Consider the following 21,711-nt stretch of genomic DNA (forward strand, 5'->3'; position numbering starts at 1 on the left):
GGTGAGAGATTTAAAAGTAAATATTGATTGATGGTATATCCATGGTAACAAAGAACAAACCTACAAAGTTTAAAAATATAAACAAGCAGAACTAACTGTCAAATGATTTTTTTTTTTTTAACAAGTATTTATTCACAATCTATTCTATACTAGAATAATAAGTAAATTTGATAACCATTTTAACATGGGTTAGTTACACTCCATCAAGTGCACTAACATACAAAAACTTTTAAAAAGTTCAACTAAAGACGATTTGGAAGGTCTATTGGATTAACTCTTTTGAGCCTATATGTAGCTTCACTATTGTCGAGGAGGTTAACTGCCAGGAAATTTGGATGGGTTTCTAATTTTCTTTGGTATTTTTCACTTCGTTTCTTTATTTCTTCTTTAACATAGGGTAATTTTGTATCTTGATGAATTACTTTATTTGTGACAAACCAAGGTGCTTGTAAAATTTTTCTCAGTGTTTTCGATTGAAACCTTTGAACTATTTCTATGTTTGAGTTGGAAGTGGTTCCCCAGAGTTGGATACCGTAGGTCCAAATAGGTTTCAATATAATTTTGTATAAAAGTAATTTATTTTCAACAGATAATTTTGAATTTCGACCAATGAGCCAATTTAGTTTGTTTGTTTTTAAATTTAAATGAAGTCGTTTGTTCCAAATGTGTGAATGCCATGTAAGCCGTCTGTCGAGGTCAAATGAGTTTTGATTTCACAATTCCACTCCACACAGCTGGTTCAAACATATTAAATACTGCACGAATATTAAAACAGAGAGGGTAAGGATTATAAATTTAAAATAATGATGTCACTAGCAGTGACGTAGCCAGGGAGGGGGTCCTGGGGGTCTGGACCCCCCCCTTCCGGTCTTAAATATAATATTTTTTTGTTAAATTGAATGTAAAATTATATACCGGTAATCATATGTCATTGATGTTGGGGTTGATTATTTTCAATGCCAAGAGAGCTAAAAAAGACCGTTTTAGGGCCTATATTTTTTCCCGGATCCCCCTTTTTTACCTGGGGCCCCGGTCGGTCGACCCCCCCTATTTCGAAATCCTGGCTACGTCACTGTCACTAGCCCGAATGTAAACATTATTTAACATTACTTAAATGGAGCTGTCAAACAATATGTTAATATAATTTCATCAGTTACACCATTTGTTTATGTTTATGATCTATTATACTGAGTCTGTTCTAATATATGCTGTAATAATATTTTACAGGCAATAATTCGTTGTAAAAGAAATCATTCATGGATATAGGAAATAATTAAGATTCTATAATCATTGCCAAGCCATTATCCTGAGTTTTATGAGGTTTATTTTTATTTTTGTGTAAACAGCAATATAATCCCCCTTCCGCAGCAAATTTATAGACTTAGTGAATTTCCATTTACCTGATTATAATTTCGATAAAATATGTTAAAAAAATTACCATATTCTTCATATTTATTTCAATTTTCCTATTTGTTTCTATTTTTCGGTTTGTAACTGATGTTGTGATAGTTTTTTTGTTTACAGTGCAAACCATTTAACACGTTCTTTTATTGTACCTTAAAATCTATCATTGGTTTTGTATCGTAGGTAGCCTAAATAAGTACTCACAGTATGAGTACTTTATTTTTTACTTATACTTATACTTTTCCCCCTCAATGAATTCGTGTATTTCACGAAGGTGTCGAGACAAAACCCACCGATTAACAAAACTCTTATCACAAAACTGAGCACTGGCATACATGCATTGTTGACAAGACAAGCCAAAACGATTAAGTTAGTACACCACGCGACCACGCGACAGACAGCATTGAATTTGACGTTTAAGTTTAAGTTCGGCACTGCTCGGTAAGATTCGGAAGCGTTCGGCACAGCGCAGTAGTGGGGGAAGCGTTGTTCCGATTTCAAATTCCGCTGTCCCGTTTCTAGACAGACGAAAAAAGGGCGGTGACAGTCTGATGGCAAGGTCTCCCCTCACACGCTCACTCACTCAGTCAGTCAGTTCAGTGTTCACTGTTCAGTCAGTCAGTCTCAGTCAAGAGTCAGACACTAGACACAGTCAGTCTCTCTTGTTTGCGGCTAGCTGGTTATTACATCATCCTAGTTAACTCTTGAATTCTTTAAGATTTATTTAAGTGAACTTAAGTTTAGTATAAGCAATCTATTACCATGTTGGCGCGATTGGCTGGACGTAATATTCTGGAAAAATCTGCATTTACCTATGACATTGGCCACAGAAATTATTTTAGCACGCTTCTTAAGAAGGTAAGACATGTGTTAAGCATTAGGCCTAGGCTACTTGGTAATAAAAAAATGCGCTTTTCTAGGCCTATCTATCTACCTGTTACATTTTGTCTGCTAAACATTTATTTACTAATTTGGCTGAGGTCGCGTGTACTTATAATTCCTGCTCAAAATGCTTAGGTTAGGTAGTAGGCCTTTAGGTATAGGCCTAAGTTAGTCTAGGGCCTAGGCTATCTCAGTTTAACCTAGACATAGACCTAGCCATTTATTCCTCTATTGTAATCATAGCCTATTTTTTTTAAATTCCCTGCATGGGTACACTTCCATATCTGTTGGCACAAACAACCGAATGAGATTGGGGTGAACCTGGCAAAAACTCAGCAATAAGAAGTGTGCGCGGGCCTTATAAAATCTGTTGCTGGCCGTTTAGCGGAAAAATCTGGCCGCGTACCATATTACCGATAATGTCAGCAGATAGAGGACACTTTAACGGACACGACAGTATCAATATCATGTAGGTACCGGTACCTGTTGGGGCAAAGTCAGTTATAACTGATCTTAACCCTCCCAAGTGTCCATAGTAATAGTTTTAATGTTGGCCCATTTATTGCGCAATCGCATGGTTTTATTAAAATGTATCTTAGAAACTTTAAAAAGTATAACTGTTTTCAGTGTTGGGAAGTAGCGCGCTACAAGTAGCGACGCTACAGTAGCGAGCTACTTTTTTTGTGGCGTTAGCTGTAGCTACGCTACTTTTAAGATTTTGTAGCTTTAGCTGTAGCTAGCTACATTTTTTAAGTAGTTGTAGCGGAATTTTAGCTACTTTTCTCGCTACATTAACATTGTTTGAGATAGTGATTTTTATCATAACCTCAACCTTACGTTGAGATGTTCCAAAATTATCCTCATTGTTTACTTTTAAATTTATTATATTGAAACCTATTTGGACCTACGGTATCCAACTCTGGGGAACCACTTCCAACTCAAACATAGAAATAGTTCAAAGGTTTCAATCGAAAACACTGAGAAAAATTTTACAAGCACCTTGGTTTGTCACAAATAAAGTAATTCATCAAGATACAAAATTACCCTATGTTAAAGAAGAAATAAAGAAACGAAGTGAAAAATACCAAAGAAAATTAGAAACCCATCCAAATTTCCTGGCAGTTAACCTCCTCGACAATAGTGAAGCTACATATAGGCTCAAAAGAGTTAATCCAATAGACCTTCCAAATCGTCTTTAGTTGAACTTTTTAAAAGTTTTTGTATGTTAGTGCACTTGATGGAGTGTAACTAACCCAATAACTAACCCATGTTAAAATGGTTATCAAATTTACTTATTATTCTAGTATAGAATAGATTGTGAATAAATACTTGTTAAAAAAAAAAAAAAAAAAAGAATGTTAATAAACCATGTGTTATGTATCCAAATACCTAGGCCTACTATTAGCTAGGCCTATTAAATTAATACCTCTAAATTATCACATGTGTTTACATACAGTAGAAGGGCAAAGGGTCCACCTATTGTAAATTTCCATATTTCACATTCTCATCAAACACTGTCATTTATTTAATAAGCTAAATTTATAATCACTGGAAGTTATTTACGGTATACAGTTCGAATTATTTTACAAAATTATTCTTCTCTTTCACTTTCAAAAATGTAATTAAAATACTCTTCATATAATACCAACCAATCATAAAAGTAACAGTGAATAGTGACATCAAGAAACCAGTGAACTAATTGTTGAAACAGATGTATGAAATTGAACATCAAGAATCAAGATTTTTTCAATTGAGAATTAAGTAATGAAGAAGCAAGACAGGAAGATGATTTAAAAATTTTAATTGGTGATTTAACTTTACAGTATTTAAAATATCAAGATTTTTCTCAATTATTTAATAGGATACATATATCATTTCTACCTCAAGAAATATATTTGTGGAGAAGACTACTATAAACTTTTGGGTGAGATCAAACTGAACCTGTACTTTGCTAAATACTCACATTCCAAAATTTCTATTGACTTTTGCCGTTTTGAACTTTAACCTAAATTATCATTTTACTAAATTCAAAATTTGAACTTTCTTCTTTTCAAAAGTGTAAATTGAACTGTACATAACTTGTGATGAACATTAGGCTTATGCCTATCCAACATCACATAAGCCTATAAGCCGGCACATTCCTAGAACCCTGAGATTAAGAGTTTCATCTAAATATAGGTATAACCCTACTTATTTGTACAATTTGACTAATAAAAGGTTTATGTATTCATCATTGTAAACCCTGGACATTTATTATTTATTTACCAAATAAAGATTAAAGAACTTTACAACGTGAAACAACCTCTTTCAAACTGAGATTTTCAAAAAATTGGGCCTACTTTCTTGGCTTCATACAGCTGGTTGCAGCCGTTTCATTCCCTATTACAACGTTGTGTGGACATGGAGGCCATTAAATGAGTGTTATCCACATTTTTGGCTCTCATTTCCTTAATTTACTTACTCTATGATTACTGTCAGATAAAATACAATCGCTAGATGCAGACGATGTTTAAACGTTACTGGTGACAAGAGAAGCTATTGAATGCTTGCAAGTGATTGACAGGGAAATTAGTAATCAATTTAGTTTCTTTATTATATCGATAGTGTTTCAACTTGGGTTTTAATGGAAACCAACACTAAACCTGGAGAAAGCTGGTCTATCAACCTTTGCTTCAGCTGTTGATTGTGGTTCATCATCACAAGCCCTTCCTTGGTTAGATTACGAATATTTTTCAAAGGTTTACTAAATTAACAAAGAGCAAATTGACTTTATGAGATTTAAGATATGCCTGGACTACATGATAATTGTAACAAAAAAAAAATCTCCATATAACATGAAACTTGGGAACATTGAAAAAATAGCATAGTTTGCTCCTGCTAACAGCTCTTGTATAGGACTATTCCTAGGCTATGCTATGGTGTATTAGGAATATATATCTGTTTAGTCCTTGCAAGAACAAGCCTACTATAGCCAACTTGTTACATAGCAAAGTAGGCCTACATGTTATTTTTACTTTACAAATTTCAACATGTTTAAATTAAAAGACGATTTCAGGATAAGTTGCTGAATACTGTTTTCTGTACCAACTAGGTTGAAGCACAATTTGCCCTATGCATAATGACAATAAAGGACGATTTCTTGACATTGAAAAGTGTTATTCATAGAACAAGTAACTTATCACTATGGTTAAAAGCTATAGCAATGTAGTTTTTAACATTAAAAGAAAAGAAAGGCAATAAACTCCAATTTCAGTAGGCTATAGGCTCTGCAACACAAAAAAGTATTTTTAAATAATCGTTTTACAGTTTTATTGGTCTTAATTGTTGATATAAGACATCTATAAATGAATCTATATTAAAGAAATAAAATGAGCTTTAAAAATATTGTTTGGGTGTATGTCCTTTGAACTTAATGAAATTTACATACTATAAGATGCTTAAAAATAATGCAATATTTAAAAATAAGTACTAAATATGATGGGAGACCCAACTATTTGGTTCTGTTGTTGTAATGTTAGGTTTATAATGCCAACAAATTAAATACAATCTAGGAATAATTTGTTTTCCAAGTAATGTTAGATACAATACTGACATTTTTTATTTAAATGTTTGTTTAATAAAAATGTAGTTGCAATTAATTTTACATTTACCTAATGTGCGTGGAATAAAAAGTAACGTCTTTGAAAAAGTAGCTAAAATTGTAGCTGTAGTTACATTTCATTGTAGCTGAGTTGTACTTGCTACTTTTTCGGAACTGTAGCTGTAGCTAAGCTACTTTTTTGGAAATGTAGAAGTAGTTGTAGTTAGCTACATTTAGAAGTAGCTTCCCCAACACTGACTGTTTTATATATCATTTTGTTTGGAAAATTATGGGCTTCAATTTAATGGTAGGCTATAACACATTTAATAAATTGTCAAAAATTTTTGTGGGGTTAACATTTCTCAAAAATTATAAAATAAATGAAAAAATATTAATGTTTGCGCTCAATAAGTTAAATTTTTATTAATTATAAGTCTACAAAAATTTAAAATAGCCACCTTGTTCTAAATTTTATGAGGATTCCAAAAATATAACTTATAGTATAAGGAAGTAAATTTGCAAATAAATAAGGTATAGGTGAAAAACAGATTTCGTACATTTTGCGTAAGCTAAGAATGCATAGCCTAACCATACGAATCTGGTGGATAATTTACATTTAATATTACTAATTGGCGTTAACCTGGCAATAACTCCAGCCATAAGTAGTGTGCGCGCCCGTAAAAATCTATTGCTGGCCGTTTTGCGGCAAAATACGTCCGCGATCCATATTACCAATAATGCCAACAAATAGAGGACACTTTAACGGACACGAAAGTATCAACATTATGTACCTGGGGAGTAGAATAAGGGGGGTAAAATCTGCAAGAAGTTTTATCGGGCGCGCGGACAACTAATTGCTGATTTTACCCCCCTTATTCTACTCCTCGGGTAGGCTACATAATGTTGATACTGTCGTGTCCATTAAAGTGTCCTCTATCTGTTGGCATCATCGGTAATATGGATCGTGGACGTATTTTGCTGCAAAACGGCCAGCAATAGTTTTTATTGGGCACGCACAACTTATTGCTGGTTTTACCCCCCTTATTCTACTTCCCAGGTACATAATGTTGATACTGTCGTGTCCGTTAAAGTGTCCTCTATTTTTTGGCATTATTGGTAATATGGATCGCGGACGTATTTTGCCGCAAAACGGCCGGCAATAGATTTTAGCGGGAGCGCGCACAACTTATTGCTGATTTTACCCCCCTCATTCTACTTCCCAGGTACATAATGTTGATACTGTCGTGTTCGTTAAAGTGTCCTCTATCTGTTGGCATCATCGGTAATATGGATCGCGGACGTATTTTGCTGCGAAACGGCCAGCAATAGTTTTTATTGGGCGCGCACAACTTGTTGCTGGTTTTACCCCCCTTATTCTACTCCCCAGGTACATAATGTTGATACTGTCGTGTTCGTTAAAGTGTCATCTATCTGTTGGCATCATCGGTAATATGGATCGCGGACGTATTTTGCTGCAAACGGCCAGCAATAGATTTTATCGGGCGATGCACAACTTATTGCGAATTTTACCCCCCTTATTCTACTCCCCAGGTACATAATGTTGATACTGTCGTGTTCGTTAAAGTGTCCTCTATTTGTTGGCATTATTGGTAATATGGATCGCGGACGTATTTTGCCGCAAAACGGCCATCAATAGATTTTTTCGGGTGCGCGCACTACTTATTGCCGAGTTATTGCCAGGTTCACACAAGTATATTACTAGGCCCTACCTACTTCTTCAGGATCATCAACCAACCCTTCAAAATCACTTAAATCTTCTTATAATACACTAACGTATATCACTACTTTTTATTTTTAACACTAAAACAGTGATAAACGTAATAAAACACATCAGTCATCAATGTGAGGTTAACCAACTTGTTTACAAATACGCACGTCATCTGTCTGCTACAATATGATCGGAACTAAAATGAAAAGCGTCTAGAAACAGACATCAGGAGAAAGCTTAGAATCTGCCAAAAACAACGATACCAATCTTAATCCAGTTCAATCTTATTCAGTCAGTCCCAGAGCCTTCGCCGTAAACGATGTTTGTGGATCGCCAAAGCGACGCATAACACCACAGCGGGTGTGTTAACACTTGGAGGGTTAAGTAGTGCGTGCGCCTTATTAAATCTATTGCTGGCCGTTAAGCAGATAAATCCGGCCGCGTACCATATTACCGATAATGTCACAGGGTGTCTACCTGTCACAGAAGTCCCGGAAAAGTCACCGATTTTAGTAATGTGTCACCGATGTCCCCTATTGTCACGGGATTTGCTTAAAATGTCACCTAAATTTTTGTAGACCTACAGATTTTCATTTTTTTTTTGGGACAACACTAAATCTTTAGACAAAACTTGTCATGTATCAATAATATATACTAGCCTATCACGTCCAACAGTCAATCTAGTCTAGTTGATTCCAAATAAAATGATCGCGATGCGAACTGCGATGTTAATACCATGTTACCCGCCATTTCATAGAACTGTATTAACAGTATACCATCTGAAAGCTAGTCAGTTTAGTACTGTAGCTAGTCAGGCAAACGGCCAAAGTCTTGCCGACACAAAATTATTGTGGCAGTTCCAGTGTCAAGACAAATTTTGCAATGTCTCTTACATGGAGTCAGGCAACCGGCCTGTGTTTTGCCCGCACGAAAATACCGTACAATAATGGTATTACCGTAGATTACCAGTCTCGGATAGAGTCAGGCAACCAGCCTGCGTCTCACCGGCACGAAAATATCGTACAAATAATGCTTAGGCCTACCTTACTACCGTAGCCGTAAGGTTGAGGTCAATTCCATGTACGTAAACTAGTTAAAATACCTCCAATAAAAAGACTGTTCAGACATTTTTTAAAATAAAAAATATATAAAAGAACACTTACATCTCTGCATTAGTTTTACATGTTCACTGTGCTACGAGATCCCGAGGTCTCGTATCGTACCTAGCCCATTGTGCGGGACCCATAATTTGGCTTCTTTCCTTAAAACATCGATATTTCGGCGTAGGCCTACAGTTATTGTAAAGAAATGAAACTTGTACATATATAATGCATTTTTATTGATCTATCAACTAGTAAACATGAGATGAACGAGATAAATAGATCTCGTAACACACTGAAGTAATAAACTTTTAGCCTACTTTATTACGATACGAGACCTCGGGATCTCGTATCAAAAATAATGTTCCAAGCACCGCATGAGGCTAACCGGCTAATGGGGTGATTCGTATTGTAACCATAGCAACTTGTTGAATGCTTGGATGATTGAAGGAAACCCAAGAAATAATTCAAGAACGAAGAGAAAGAATAATGGCTTTTTTATGTTGATATATTTTTGAGTTATCTAATGTTTTATAGGTTTACATAACAATTGTTTTCAACAATGCGAACATAAATTATTTTTAGTTATGATAGGCCTAGTGGTTTAAATAGGCTACCTTATTCTTGCAATCCGATTGTTGTCTTCACAACTAGTTTCAACCTGCTAGGAGGTCATCATCAGGTGTGTACAAGGATGATATTACTTCATATGAAGGTCGTCAGTAACAGTTTTTACATTCACACAAACACACGACGAATAAACACATAGTGCGCACACATATACGGCCGATAAAAACATCAAACTCGACAAGCGGACCCATGTCACAGAAAACGTACTACTATAACCCAGAATGCCAACCGCATGGTAAAAAGCATTAAGCGTTTTGAGAGAGCTTTGCCTGTCAATCCGTAGGCAGCGCCACCAGCGTTGCCATGCAATAGCATAGCAACGCTGGTGGCGCTGCCTACGGATTGACAGGCAAAGCTCTCTCAAAACACTTAATGCTTTTTACCATGCGGTTGGCATTCTGGGTTATAGTAGTACGTTTTCTGTGCCCATGTTGAGAATGCGGAAGTTGCGTCTAGACTGAAGGGTAAACAGCTATTTTTAATTATTGACGTGTTTCCCTTCCTAAACAGCAGTAACGGATGTGTATAATAAAGATCATTGGTCAATGACCTAAAATATCAAGATTGTGCAATGTTGTATTTTTATGTAAAAAGCAAATCGTGGCACTAATTAGAATATTTCTCCTATGGTTCCTACTAAATCAATTATAAATAATTGTCCAACCGAACAAGGAATATCTGATAAACAACTTTGTATCATTGTTTGTTTAGCGATTGGAATCCCCTTCCCCAGCCCTTTAGGGAAGTGGTGCAAGTCTAAATATAGCTTCAAGGTTATACACCCACCCCTTCCCCCCGCCCATTTGACTCACGGTGGCTCACACTCATTTCGAGGTCATTGCCCAACCGGACAATTCACCATTGGAATAATCCAAAAAAATATACAACGCAGCGAACGTGTTTATTCAACTGTAAAACAATAATTTCTCTATCAACCTACTTTTAAACTTAATTACTTATCTTATCACAACTATTTTTGTGGCAGAAAACCAATAAGATATAACTTTATTTAGGCGTGATTCTTCGTTTTATTGAAGAGACCATGTGCGGGATTAAAACGAGATGCGGGATAAAACGAGACTATCGGCTCTTACACTAATTACTTCTTTTTATACCGTTTTGCATATAAGACCTAACACCAATTACTTAAAATATTCTACCAGAGCATTGTTGAAAGGTTTTAGGAGATATTTAGACATGTTACAAATTACTGATCAGTATTCACCCCCTGGTCAAAATGTAAATAAAAATCATGCGGGACTAAACAGGATTTTTAATTACAGTAAAGCGGAATAGACGGGGATTTTCTCGACCCTGTAAGTGGAATATTTGTTTTGTATTTTGTGTGTGTGTAGTGGAGACACTGTTGAGGGTTTGTTTTGTTGGAACGTTCAAACAGTGTTGCCGTTTTGCGCGTGATTACGCTTTTTGGGCAAATTTTGGGGGCTTGCGGATTTTTTGCGGATTTTACCCAATTGTAATTTTTAAAGATAATTGGGGATTTCAAAGGGTAAATCGGTACACTTTGTACTTTGTGACTCAAGATGAGCACTTTATGAGTAGGAGCATAGATAAAACATGAGTGTGTTTTATCTATGGTAGGAGCTAATGATTATAAGTTGTCCACGATTGATCAACATCATGTTTATTCAATGTTTAATGGTGTTTATCGCTTAACATTGATTTATTGTTCTCTTCACTCCCTTTACTTACGTCTACGACCAGTTTGCCACTTCTAGGGAATTGATTGTTTTCTAGGGATGACTTTTTTCTGGAATTTGAAAATGAGTTCTATAATCAACATTAAGATCCTGAATTTATATTAGGCCTTGTTTGTGACTCACTATACATTTTTTACTCCAACAGCAAATATAAAATTAACTCACAGAAATTTACTTAGTTCGATGTCACTGATTTTTTAGGGCCCCCAAATGTCCCCAAAATGTAACCGATTTTTCAAATAGCTTACTGGTAGACACCCTGTAGTCAGCAGATAGAGGACACTTTAACGGACACGACAGTATCAATAATATGTACCTTAAGTTAGGGGGGGTAAAGTCAGCAATAAGTAGTTCGTGCGCCTTATAAAATCTATTGCTGGCCATTTAGCGGATAAATCTGGCCGCGTACCATATTACCGATAATGTCAGCAGATAAGGTAAACATATCAAATATCGGACACCCACCAAATACCGGACGCGCCGGGTTTTGTCTCAAATATTAAGCATATGCTTCATCTGATCAACACCAACTTAAGATTAATGCATTCGTTGTCTTTTAATCTGTTTGCAGACAATGGGTTTGTATATCGTCATTGGCCACTAGATCCAGTGAGCCGTTATTGGTCATGTTGTACTGCTGTACACAGTTTTTGCAAATTTCTAAAATCTCTTGTCTGTTTCCTTAAAAAAACGGTTGAGTTTCTTAGGCTTTAATAACTATTACCTGCCGATTTGTGGTAAAGTACAGTTGTCAATATGAATCTTGAAATATTTTTCTGTCATTTTAAACCGTAATTAAGAACCAGAAACTATTTTAAGATTAATTTTCAAGCCGTCCGGAATTAGGATGGCGAAATGTACACTAAGCCTAAGTTCCGGACGCATGTTTAGAATTAGGCAGCGGCACTTCCTAATTTCAGATTGTTACCTACGTTTTTCGTGATATATTTACTGATTTTAACTTGTTATTAACTGTATATTGCCATAAAAACCATGTTAGGTATAAATAAAATCATATATTTTCTAAAATTTATAAAAGTGGAGTACTTTAAAAGGATATTTTTAGCAGAAAATAGTCTTCTTAGGCCCACTGAAGTAGGCTAGTTCTAAACTACCGAGCGTTGTTACGTTTTTCGTGGCATATTTTTACTTACAGTATTATTAATTTTAAATGGCTAATTTTAAACTTTCACGTAATATTAGTAAGATTAGAAACTAGAATTTTACCTGAAAACAATGGTGCAAAAGTTTTAATAAAACTAAACTTAAATGCCTACTACTGAAGTTTAATTTTTAAGTTAACTTATCATGGGTCCAAAACAATAGGGTCTAACTGACAATTTTTGTTAAAAAGAAATTTTGGTGTCTCAGGTTCGAACTGACATTCTACATATGTTTTCACAAGTGTTATACCTCTATGGCCACTAGTTTTCTAAAAACAAGGAGAAAAATAGAAGATGTAATGTTAAAATGTAACATGTTAAAATTATCTGCAAAATAACATTCTTAATTGATGCATTATGGTTGTAATTAAGTGATGCAACCTTCTGCTCTGTGTAATGAAAGTAAAACCGTATGACAGTAAACATATTAAACAATTAAATCATGTGAGGTAAGTTTAGTTGTATTTTATTCACTACACTCTATATCACAGTTAATCTGTGGGTTGTTAAGTTCTAACTGACAACAGTTTGTTCTGTATTCTCTGTTGTGTAATCACAGGGTTTTGGTTTGTTGAGGTTATAATGAATCCAAGCCATAAGCTAACCTTAAGAAAGTGTAACCTTGAAGCTGCTTTACTCATGCTCGCTACAACCAGCTTCGAATACATATACAAAAATTCTTCCGATGTGCAGGCAAACTTTAAGTGGATGATTGATATGTTAGGAGATCTACAAATCTACTCTGCAGCCTTCAGACTATCACACTTTCTCTGTTCTATCTCATCCACGTGGGTAATTCCATCCCAAATAAACCCAACAGCTTTTGGAGTTTCGTCCGGTCCACGAAGGATGCACCCGCTTTTCCAGCTCATGTCTCCTTAAACAGGCATACGAAAAATTACTATAATGAGATGACAAACGTGTTCTCTGAATTTTTTGCCTCAGTATTTCCCAGCCTGTCGCAGCTCACCACTCTTTTACATTTGAAAGCAGCTCAGTGTTGTCATCAATTACGTTCACATAATCTGAAGTCATGGAAGTCCTCAAAAACGTTAATATTGATAAAGAAGCAGGCCCTGATAACATTCCCCCTTCATTTATAAAGTCTGTCGAACTACTCTTGCGAACCCACTGACCTATCTCTTTAACTCTTCTATCCAGAAAGGAATATTCCCATACGTACTAAAAGATGGCCATATAGTCCCAATCCTTAAGGAGTGGAAATCCTTTAAAAGTGAAAAACTACAGGCCAATCAGTATACTGCCGTCCATCGGAAAGGTGTTTGTGAGCCTGGTTTTGACAAGATAAAAAAATCAGTTTTTAAGGCCGCTTATTAGCCACAGCCAGCATGGTTTCACTACTTCAAAGTCTACAGTTACCAACCTCCTACTTTAAAAAAAAATTATATCCTATCAGCCATGAGAAATGGTAGACAAATAGATGTCGCCTTCATTGATTTTGCAAAAGCATTTGATAAAGTGGACCATGGTATACTCATCTGCAATAGTTTGGGGTTTCGTGGTGAATACCTTGCTCTTCAATTAGCCCCACAACCAGAAATCACAAGGCATTAGGTCTGGAGACCAGGCAGGCCAAGGGACATTGCCAAAATGTGAAATAAGATGCCTTGGAAACGGCCTTCTTAAAACAGTCATAGATTCACCTGCCATGTGTGCAGAGGCCCGGTCTATTCCCAAATGTCTTAGATGTGGTGTGTTAGAAAGTCTGAATAATTTCAATATACCTTTCTTTGTTTACATTAACTCTTTTGCCACTTTGATTTAAAAAAAAGTAAGGCCAAATAACTCCAAAACGGAAAACGCCACAATTTTTTCACAATGAAGAGGCCAGAGGATTCTCAAAGGACCACTAGCGACAATTTGCGTATTTACAGCACCACATAGTTCAAAGTTAGTTTCATCAGACAATATAAACTGTTGCAAAATATTTTCCTGCTCAATGAGGAAGATGATTATGATCGCTTGGTGCCACGGCCGGGAGACGCCATGCCAAGCTTAGGTAGAAATACCTGTTTATTTTTATAAAAAGTAAAAAGTATTTTTTAACATTCAAGTTGTTTCTCTTTATTCTATCACTGTTTACAATCCAATGTCATTGCTTAATTATTATTGACAACATATGTTAAACAAATTATTTTAAACAAAGACTTTTAAGTAAGTAATATCATAGACTAAGCAACACAAGTAGACTCCTCATCCCATTGTAAATTTTGAAGCTTGTTTTTGTGTCTAGTTCATGTACGTCCACACTGATCGCTGGGGTAGACAACATTTTGTTTATATTATTTTAGGGTTATTTTCATGATTTGTGCTTTATTATTTGGTTATATAACCAGGAGACCAGTTATTGTTTATGATTAAATCGTTTTATTTAGTTAAATTATGATTAAATGACTGAAATAACAAGAAAAAAATTGTAAACAAAACATAACCTCTACAGTTGGACGTACAGAATAAACAATAAAATTAGCTTCAGCTGTTCCATAAGGATGACAAATCTAGGAGTATGATTTATCTATGGTAATATACAAACATCTCCCTTTTTTAGCCGTCTTGACTGTCCTTCTTTTTTAACATTCTTATTCTTCTTATTATAGATTTAATTTTTCTTATATGGTGTGTGTTTCTTCTTAAAACAATATTACTTTCTAATTCTACCAAATAAGAACGAGGTTCCGGTAATTTTTTAAAAATCACACCAGGATTCCAAAATTTGGTTTTAATATCCTGTACTAAAACCTCTTCTCCAACTTGGAATTCATCTTCTTTTTTCAAGGCTGATCTGTTATACATTTGTTCTTGATACCTTTTGCTTTCATTTATACTTTCATGTACCTCAAAAGAAACTGTTTTAGGCTGTAAATAACTGTTTGGTATAGGTAGTTTTGATCTTATGTGTCTGCTGTTTAAAAGCTGAGAAGGTGAATAGTCCAGGTTTGCAACAGGTGAGTTTCTATAATTTAATAAGAAGAGTTCAAAATCCTGTTTACTTTCAGCACTCTTCTGTAACATTTTCTTTACAATTCCTACAGCCTTTTCTGCTAGTCCATTACTTTTTGGATAGTGAGGACTTGATGTGATTATTGTAAAATTCCAATTTATAGAAAACTGTTTCATTTCATAGCTATTAAATGGTTGATTATCAGCCACCAAATACATAGGGATCCCATTTCGACTAAATAGCTCTTTGAATTTACCAATTATTGTATTACTGTTTTTACTGTTCAACTTAAATACATCAATCCAACGTGAATAAAAGTCAACAGTTACAAGATAGTATTTACGTATTCAGTATTTACGTATTCTGTATTCAGTATTTACGTATTCTGCATATTCAGCAATATCAGCTCCAATCTTGATGAAGGGTATTTGAGGAACACTGTGAACTTTTAAAGGTTCATTCAATTTTGAACGTTGGTGTTTCATACATATAGAACATTGAGATACTGTATTTCTTATGTCTGATGACATTCCTGGCCAGTAAAAAAATAAATTGGCAGTTTTCAATATTTTAGTTGTTCCCAGATGAGTCTCATGCAGGTGTGACAGCATAAATTTCCTCAGTTTACTTGGTATTATAAGTTTGTCATTCAAATAGAGTAATCCATCTTGATGAGTTACATCATTTCTCATATTGAAATAAGTCTTTAGATCACCATCATTAACAGATTTTGGCCATTGGGTTTTACTAAATTGTATAACTTTGTTTAAAACATCATCATTTCTTGTTTCCTCTTTAAATTCCTCGAGTCTTCTATCACTAAACTTCACTTCAGAAGATTCAATACAATGCACAATACCATCTAAGGGTTCATGCCATTCAACCTCATCTTTAATACCATTCCGAGATAAAAAATCTGCAATATGCATGTTTTTTCCTGGCAAATATTTTAGTTTAAAACTGTATATCATCAATTTAAGTCTGAGTCTTCTTATTCTGTTATTGACAATTTTAAACAATGGCTTATTAAAAATTGACAACAGAGGTAAATGGTCAGAAAAAATTGTTACATTTTCATTTCCATATATATAGTTGTGGTATTTCTTGCACAAAAAACAAATAGCTAATAATTCTTTTTCAATTTGAGCATAATTAACTTCTGCTGTGGTCAGACTTCTAGAAGAGTAACTAACAGGCCTGCCATTTTGCATGCAACAACACCCTACAGAATCCTGTGAAGCATCACATTGTATTTCAATAGGAAGAGATGGATCAAAATTCCCTAAGACCTGATTACTACAGAGTGATTGTTTGATTTTTTCAAGAGCATTAGAATGATGTTCATGCCATTGCCAGGGAACATTCTTTTTTAGTAAATCTCTAAGGGGCGGTTTGGGAGCTCGGTATTAGCGCTAGTCCGCGACTAAATCCGGATATTTCCGGTATTTTAGGCTGCCGCCTCGAAAACGGGTTTGTGAGCTCGGGATCAGTAAGGCGCGCGCCTAACTTGTGCAGGGATAATCTCGCGCCTAAATATTGTTGGTTTGGGAGTCAAGTAGACTTAGACGCCAGCCTAAGAGATAGTCTCGGTGGGTTTGTGAGACCAATTTCGGGACTAAGAGATATGTTTTCGTCATAAAAATCAGTGAGTTTAGTCCCCAACTTTAGTCCTGCCAGGGGGCAGGTCTAAGTCGACATCATGCCGGTATTAGCTCATTAGCAAGTTAATTGTTTACATATTAAGTAAAAGAATGTTATATTGGAATTCGTTATTAAATTCCGAACAATTTCATTACCCTCAAAGTATATTTGATAAAAGTTTTTTTTTAGGTTTCTGTTGTTCAAAATAAAGGAAAAAATCATGCGGGAAGTAATTTAACGAAATATTATTTGTTTTTGTTTTTACTGTTAACTACAATAAAACTATGGAGCTTGAATAGAATTTATTTCAACTGAGAGTTTGGTTATAAGTACCCGTACCTTAATTATAAATATTTTATTAGCTAGGAAAAAATTAGCAACCACATACATACCCCCCCCCCACTCACCCCTTACGAAAAAGTGAAGAGATAATAAACAAAACATAAAAAACTGCAAATAGCTCACAGTCATAATCATTTTCTTTTTCTCTATTGCGTTGTGATTGAGCTCAGTTCAGTGTCATTGACAAGTGCTAGTTACATCAAAATGTAGTACCGGTACCTAGATTATTTGGATTATAAGAAAATATATACAGTAAATCAATAATCCCGCCACAGAAAACCTACAGACTAAGCGAATATCCAATAACCTAATAGGACTTTCAATTAAATTTATTTAAATAGCTTTAGGTTTAACAAGTAACTAAAACTACCTACGTGTAGGTATGCTACTACAGGGAGGGCAATAAAGTGTGTTTTTTTACCAAAATATTAACAACTTTATATAAAATAAATAAATTTGCCAAGATTCATCAAAATATATCCATAAACTACAAAACTACAACAGTTAACGTATTCTCCATGATAATCACATGGGAGTTTTAAATTTACGATTTTTGAATAGTCTCTGAAGCCAATAACCGTACAAAACATTTTAAGATACTAATTTGTTTTTTATTCTCTTTAAAATATTTTAAAGATAAAGATTTATGTTTTAGGGGTTTAAATTGAGGAAAAAACTATTTTATCCCATAAAACCCCGGGTTCACATGGTCTGATCATGCTGGTTCGCGAACTTATTAGGGTTTATCGCACCTTACACTTTCATACAAAATTTTATCAAAATCAGACAAAAATTACTCAATTTGTCAAGATCATGGACGTGTATATAATGTATTGGCTATACATATACAGGGTGGCTGAAAAGTAACTTGCACCCCCACTTAACTTTTCAACCATTTGAGATATTTGAAATCAGTTTGCGGAAACCTTCTTAGATATGAGGGGCTACAATAAGTATGGTCAATTTTGAAAATTGTGCCCTTAGGGGTAGCGGGGGTCGGGGGTAGCTCAAAATTTTCAAATGACAAGTATAGTCAAGTTTGGTATCATTTTACAGGTCTTGACGAAAAACCAGCATTGACATTAAGAAAACTAAAATCGGCTTACTAATAACAAAATGGCGCCCTAAAACGTTTCAAATCCAAATAACCATGAGGGTGCCTAAAAAATTAACTTCCACCCTCTTTAACTTTTTATCTATTTGAGATATTTGAAATCAGTTTGCGGCAACTTGTTTGGAAATGAAGGGCTACAATAATTATGGTCAGTTTTGAAAATTTTGCCCTTAGGGGTAGCGAAAGTAAGAGGTAACTCAAAATTTTCAAATAGCAAGTATAGCCGAGTTTGGTATCATTTTGTAGGTCTTGACGAAACATAACAATTAGCATAAAGAAAATAGAAATCGGACTATTAATAACAAAATGGCAGTTCAAAATTACTTTAAATAATCATTGTCTCAATCATTTTTAGCTGCCATTTTGTTATTATTGGTCCGATTTTGGTTTTCTTTATGTTGTTTGTTATGTTTCGTCAAGACCTGTAAAATGACACCAAACTCGACTATACTTGCTATTTGGAAATTTTGAGCTACCCCCTACTTCCGCTATCCCTAAGGGCAAAATTTTCAAAACTGACCATAATTATTGTAGCCCTTCATTTCCAAACAAGTTGCCGCAAACCAATTTTAAATATCTCAAATAGATAACAAGTTAAAGAGGGTGCAAGTTAATTTTTTCCCACCCTTATGGTTATTTTGATTTGAAACGTTTTAGGACGCCATTTTGTTATTAGTGAGCCGATTTTGGTTTTCTTGATGTCAATGTTCATGTTTTGTCAAGACCTGTAAAATGATATCAAACTCGACTATACTTGTCATTTGAAAATTTTGAGCTACCCCCGACCCCCGCTACCCCTAAGGGCAAAATTTTCAGAATTGACCATAATTATTGTGGCCCCTCATATCTATGCGGGTTGCCGCAAACCGATTTCAAATATCTCAAATGGTTGAAAAGTTAAGTGGGGGTGCAAGTTACTTTTCAGCCACCCTGTATAAACATTTGAACGAATAGGGACGAACGAATAGGGGATGTTTTTGGCCTCTAGGGACATCAAAATGGAAAAGTATATCGGTCCCGGAACTAAGTGCTACCTACGGTAATAGCTACTTCACTTTAGGAAAGTTAGATAAAAGAGTGTCATGGTTAAAACTTTTTAAATTTACAACAATTTTTTTGTAAGTATTAACAGATATACATTTGCTTCACACTATTATAACCTCCGCAATTACTTAAAATACTTTTTATTTTATTTCCTTCAATACCTATATATTACACAGGGCAATTGCTGTTTAGTTTTCAAGCTTTTTATTGCATGAAACCGAGTTTCAGGTGTTACCGTTCCACACACAGGGTAATCATTGTTAAATGATTAGGCTACCGAATGTTTTTGATCTCTGAAAGAAATCATATTGATTTTCAGAAGCCTATGCTTCTCTGTACGTATTTATAAGGTGTAGTACCAGAGCTAAAACATAGCCGTCATTGAGATGTAAATCAACGATCTTACAAAACAAAATTTTTGCAATGGTACAATGCAGAAACTTAAACCATAGTCTACTAATTAGCCACCGTTGATATACCAATATAAAATTGTATCCATATTCAATTGTTCATCGTTTGTTGTTGTCAACGGTAACGTGCTCTGCAGTGGCCGTTGCCAACGTCAAAACCTGAATTCCCCGCGATTCCCTGTACATCTAGCTGCGCTGCAACTTAGGCGCGACTATACTTGATCTACGACCATTTCAGCTTAGGCGCGAGCTCCCAAGCCTGCTTTCTTGTCCGGGGACTAAAGTTAGGCGCGTCTAACACTAGGCGCGTACTAGCTGGGCTCGAGCTCCCAAACCGCCCCTAAGAGGTGATGCTATTGAAGCCAAATTAGGGACGAAATTTCTGATGTAATTTACCATACCTAAAAATCTTTGTAATTCTACCTTAGATGTAGGAGTTTTAAAATTCTTTATTGCTTCTAATCTCATAGCCTTGGCAATTAGGCACAAAAGAACTACTACTTTGATCAGTTACTTCGTTACATTTCTCATTAGAAAGAATATTTAAGTTTGTCCTACACATACTTGCAAAATGATTTGACTTTTTGCATTTACTACAGATTTTACCCCAAGCTGGACATTGTTGTTTTCCATGACTACCACCACATCTGTAACATTTAAAACATCTTTTACCTGTTTGGTCCATATTCCTCTCCTCCAACTTACGTGTCCCAGCAAAGGTGTTAGTTACTTGATGAACTTCTTTCTTCTCATCATGAATATTTGTAATTTGAAGTACTTCTTTCTTCTCATTGATTTCATTCATATTTTGTTCGGTTAACTCCATCGTTTTGCAGGTTTCTATTACCTTTTCCAATTTTAGATCTTCTCTCAAAAGTTTTTCTTGGACATTTTTTGAACTTAATCCCAGTATTATCTGAGCTCTCAACAGTTTTTCCTCTTGTTCTTCAAATTTACATGGTTTGACTAAATTTTTTAGGTCCGAATAGAATTTATTAAATGGTTCATCTTGTTGCTGCTTTCTTTTGAAAAACTTATAAATATCCATGATTTCATTCCTTCTTGGCGTGCAATACTTCTCTAGTGTCTCTAATATCGTTTTTACTGTTTCTGGTTCATCTTGTTTGAAATCTTTATAAATTTTCAATGCTTCTTTTCCTAGTAGGTTTTTAAGCCTTGCTGCTTGTATAGAGTTAGGTTTCTTTTCGGTTTCAGTGGCTATAAAATATATCTCCACTTCTTCTTTAAATGTCCTAAAATTTTCCTCCAAGTTGCCTTCAAGGCTTAGGATATCCGGTTTGTTAAATTCCATTTCTGTGTATATTCTTCTGATATTATTCTTAATCAAATCTTTACCGACTGCGCCATGTTTATTTTTATAAAAAGTAAAAAGTATTTTTTAACATTCAAGTTGTTTCTCTTTATTCTATCACTGTTTACAATCCAATGTCATTGCTTAATTATTATTGACAACATATGTTAAACAAATTATTTTAAACAAAGACTTTTAAGTAAGTAATATACAAACAATACCTGTGGTAATGATTTTAACCCTCCAAGTGTCCATAGTTTAGGCCTTAATGTCCACCTATTTTTGGCGCATTCGCAAGGTTTTATTAAAACGGATCTGAGAAGCTTAAAACAATGTTAATTCTAATGTTCTATATACCATTTTGTTTGGAAAATCATGGGCTTCAATATTATATATAAAACATAAGGAACATTTTTCAAAAAAAAAAAATTTTTAGGTAAAAAAAATATAATTTCAAAAATTTTCAAAAAAAAAATAAGTTGTTCGCGCTCAATGAAATTGTATAAATTATAGGCCTATAAATATTTGAAAATAGCCACTTTGTTCTAAATTTTATGAGGATTACAAATATATAATAATATAAGGAAGTAGATTTGCAAATAAATAAGTTATGGGCAAAAAACTGATTTCAGTACATTGCGTTTAGCTAAGAATGCATAGCCTAACCATAGCTAGGA

General features: G+C 34.7%; 1 protein-coding gene across 1 annotated transcript in view; it reads left to right on the forward strand.

Moving 5' to 3' along the window:
- The first annotated feature begins 2,041 nt into the window (after positions 1 to 2,041).
- LOC128983999 (heat shock 70 kDa protein cognate 5) overlaps positions 2,042 to 21,711 on the forward strand; it is a 79,793-nt gene continuing 60,123 nt past the window's right edge. Inside the window, exon 1 of the mRNA XM_054403282.1 lies at positions 2,042 to 2,262. Coding sequence (XP_054259257.1) covers positions 2,167 to 2,262 — 96 coding nt within the window. The 5' untranslated portion in view covers positions 2,042 to 2,166. The remainder of the gene's footprint in view (positions 2,263 to 21,711) is intronic.

Source organism: Macrosteles quadrilineatus, unplaced genomic scaffold (genome assembly GCF_028750875.1).
Source record: "Macrosteles quadrilineatus isolate MER2022 unplaced genomic scaffold, UCM_ALF_1.0 Scaffold_1__1_contigs__length_201487025, whole genome shotgun sequence".
NCBI classification, from domain to species: Eukaryota; Metazoa; Arthropoda; class Insecta; order Hemiptera; family Cicadellidae; genus Macrosteles; species Macrosteles quadrilineatus.